This window comes from Mytilus edulis, chromosome 8 (assembly GCF_963676685.1).
Source record: "Mytilus edulis chromosome 8, xbMytEdul2.2, whole genome shotgun sequence".
Classification (NCBI taxonomy): Eukaryota; Metazoa; Mollusca; class Bivalvia; order Mytilida; family Mytilidae; genus Mytilus; species Mytilus edulis.
Window position 1 is genome coordinate 86,212,946 of NC_092351.1, and position 3,145 is coordinate 86,216,090.

At 32.4% G+C, this 3,145-nt stretch overlaps 1 protein-coding gene across 1 annotated transcript; it reads right to left on the reverse strand.

Annotated features, from left to right (window-relative positions):
* Positions 1–1,307, reverse strand: LOC139484477 (E3 SUMO-protein ligase KIAA1586-like). The gene is made up of 4 exons (XM_071268208.1): positions 1,088–1,307; positions 583–836; positions 271–456; positions 1–160 (listed from the first exon to the last, which is right to left on the reverse strand). The coding sequence occupies exons 1-4, from the start codon at positions 1,305–1,307 to the stop codon at positions 17–19; spliced, it is 804 nt and encodes a 267-aa protein (XP_071124309.1). The 3' UTR covers positions 1–16.
* Positions 1,308–3,145: the final 1,838 nt, after the last annotated feature.

Below are 3,145 nucleotides of genomic sequence, written 5' to 3' on the forward strand. Positions count from 1 at the left end.
AGCTATTTACCCCTATTTACTCCCTGCCATAACCTTCAGCTTCTTCTGGATCTTCTGGAACACTGTTGGGGTCAAACACAGAAAAGCTTTCCAACAGAGGTAAATCTGGAAACCTCTTCTCCAAATTCTCCACCAAATGGTCAATGTATGGAAAGTAGACCTCAAATGTATTTTGGAAATTTTTACATTGTGAACAATTTTATAGAACATACATATTTAATTTACAAATCCAGATTATTGTAATGTCATATACATGTACTTATGAATTACCTGTCTTTCAAATTTATCAAATTTCTCCTCTGTTGGACTCTTGACTTTGAAGTTTTCTTTGATTAAATCATCTATCAATTTCCTCACTGAAGCATAATTTTCTCCATGCCTTTCTTTAAATGATTGGATGGTCTTTATAGTTCCAGTCACAAGAGGTCTTACTACTGTGTAGTCTGCATCTTTTCTCTGTAAATCAAATCTTGTATTCAATAACTAAATTAAGATTATCTATCTATCTATCTAATTCTTGACAGTGCAGATATTATAACAATTAACTGAATTATAAATTAAGTATTTGTAAAATAATGTTACCTTCAAGGCTTTTGACAGTTGTGATAGTGGTGGCAGCAAATCACACATCATGTACAAAGTTGCAATGAAGTCAAACTTCTGTACAAATGCGGCCAGGCCTAGTGCTTGGGCATCTCCTCTCTCCTTGGCTTCTCTCTCCAAACTTGTGATGATTGAAGAAAAGCATCTCCTTATAGATTGGACAACTTTGTCATGGGAAAGCCACCTAACATCTTTTGCTTCTGTAATTTTGATAACTGGCTCCTGGAGAATTTCTAAAATAATGAGCATACATAAAAATCAATACTTGCATGTCCAATTAATGATTTTCAAATGTTCAACTAACAACCACACAAACATTAATATAATATTTTAGTCATATTAAGATGTTCTTACCTGAATGTGATGAAGTGCTGCCATTCTGACTGCACTGTACTGGTAGAACCTGTACAGCTGTTCCACAATAGCCTTACACTTCTTCAGATAAGGGACAGCAGCAGCAGCTTGGGAGCTTGCTAAAGCCAACCTATGGGCAACACAGTAGTTTGAATAAAGGTTGGAACAGACTCCTTCAGCAATGCTGCAACACCTCCTTTTCTACCAAGCATGACAGATGCTCCATCACTTCCTAATGCACACATCTTCTCCAATGGCACGTCAATATCTTCCAGAGTTTGGACTATGGCACTTTTGATAGTTGCTGCTTTCCCATCAAAAAGTTCAATATGAGTTGAATCACGGCCCATGTCTTAGAATACTTTCACGTACCATCCATGAGCAAGGCAAATCAACCCATGCAGCTTTCCCTGGTACACACTTTTTGGGTCTCCTTTGATGTTTTGTACACAAGTTACATTTAATTCCTTTTAAAAAAGAATTAATACAAAATTTTGATTCAGGTTGTTTAATTTCATTATTATTCACAGAGACATATATATCTCTGTCATACATGATCAAGTTCTATGTAAATTAATTTCATTTTGTATGCTCCCTAATCAAAATGTTTCTAAAAAAATAGAAATATAGTTTATAATTATACTGAGACTCATGTAAATACTGACACGACCGAGATTCATCCTCAACTATTTTTTTATAATGATAAACGATTTCTGCAAATAAGTTAACAATAATTTTTCATGAAATAAAATTTATAAAATTTTCAATACCCCCTTCAACATTCCTAAGCCACGAAAATTCAGTCATTCACTTGTCATTGAAGCCAGAAACACGTTGCTTGTTGTTATCTATTGCTAAAACTTTAGCCCGCTTTGGAATAGGAGAAGCAATAGCCTCTGCTATATATACTACTGACGATGTAGACGGAGGTGTATTCTCCTTTTTAATTAGAAGTCATTGGTCTGAAAAAACTTCTAATTCCATCATCTGCCTTTGTCTTAACCCCTTTCTTATTAGTAGATATCATGTTTATTTAAAATCAAAATTGAATATGGTTAAGATAATTTGGTATACAACTTTTTAAAAGAAAAATATTTTAATGAACAGCTGACCACTTTCCGTAGATTTGACATTACGCTTCCGTGTGTATTATTGTCAAAACCTATCTTTGGCAGGTAGATATAAACGAAACTTGAGAAATTCGTCAAAGTTAAAACCATTGACATTATTTACAAGTGACATTATACAGAAGCTGGGCGATTCCGTATTCGTGTTGAATGTCACATATTTCCCGACGTACGGATTTACGATCGATGTTCTATAAAAAATTATTTATGAAATAATCATCAGTTTCAGACGAATTTACCTTGCAAGCAACATTTTTGTCAATTACTATTAAATAAATCACTTCTCGTTATCTTTTATCAATGTTTATTTTATTTTTTCACGTTCAAATACTCCATTCATAATTTTCATCGTAAATATATTTAGCAATGTGTATTCAAATTTATCACATGTATTCAACACGTTTATTGGTCATGTTTAAATAGATACTTCTTCTCGACAAATGAAAAAATTCGTTATATAAATGTTCGAGTGATCACAAAGACGATGCGTAAATACAATGCATTTGCGATCTATTTCTTCGTTTATTACACTGAAGTTTTTAGAAACTTTAATATTCCTCTCAAAATTTCTATCTTCTTGATGAACAGTAACGCTATAATCTGATACAATGGTCATTGACCTTTATTTTCGGCGGCCTGACCTTAACAGGAAGTTGTATAAATGACTGTTTTCCCGATTGGACTAAATAGTGATAAGGTGTATGGTTAAATGTAAACAACATCTAACTTCAATTGAATTTGTGCAAACCAATCCACTATATAAGCAGAAAATATATTAGCAGAATATAAACAAAATACATGTTTACCAAAATCACGTTTAAAATCATTTTAGCTTTTGTTAAGTTAAGTTTTACCACTATTTTTTCAAGCATTCATATGAAAAAGAAGTGATATAGTCTGTGTTACTCAGAAGCTTTGAATATATTAATGAAAATGGTTGATGCAAATGGTTTTTCCACCGTAAAAATTATTTTTTCTCAGACTATTTATGAATATTTAAGATCTAATAACAACAGTTGTTGTTGAAATTGATGAAAGAAAAAAAATTAAATGAAACGATT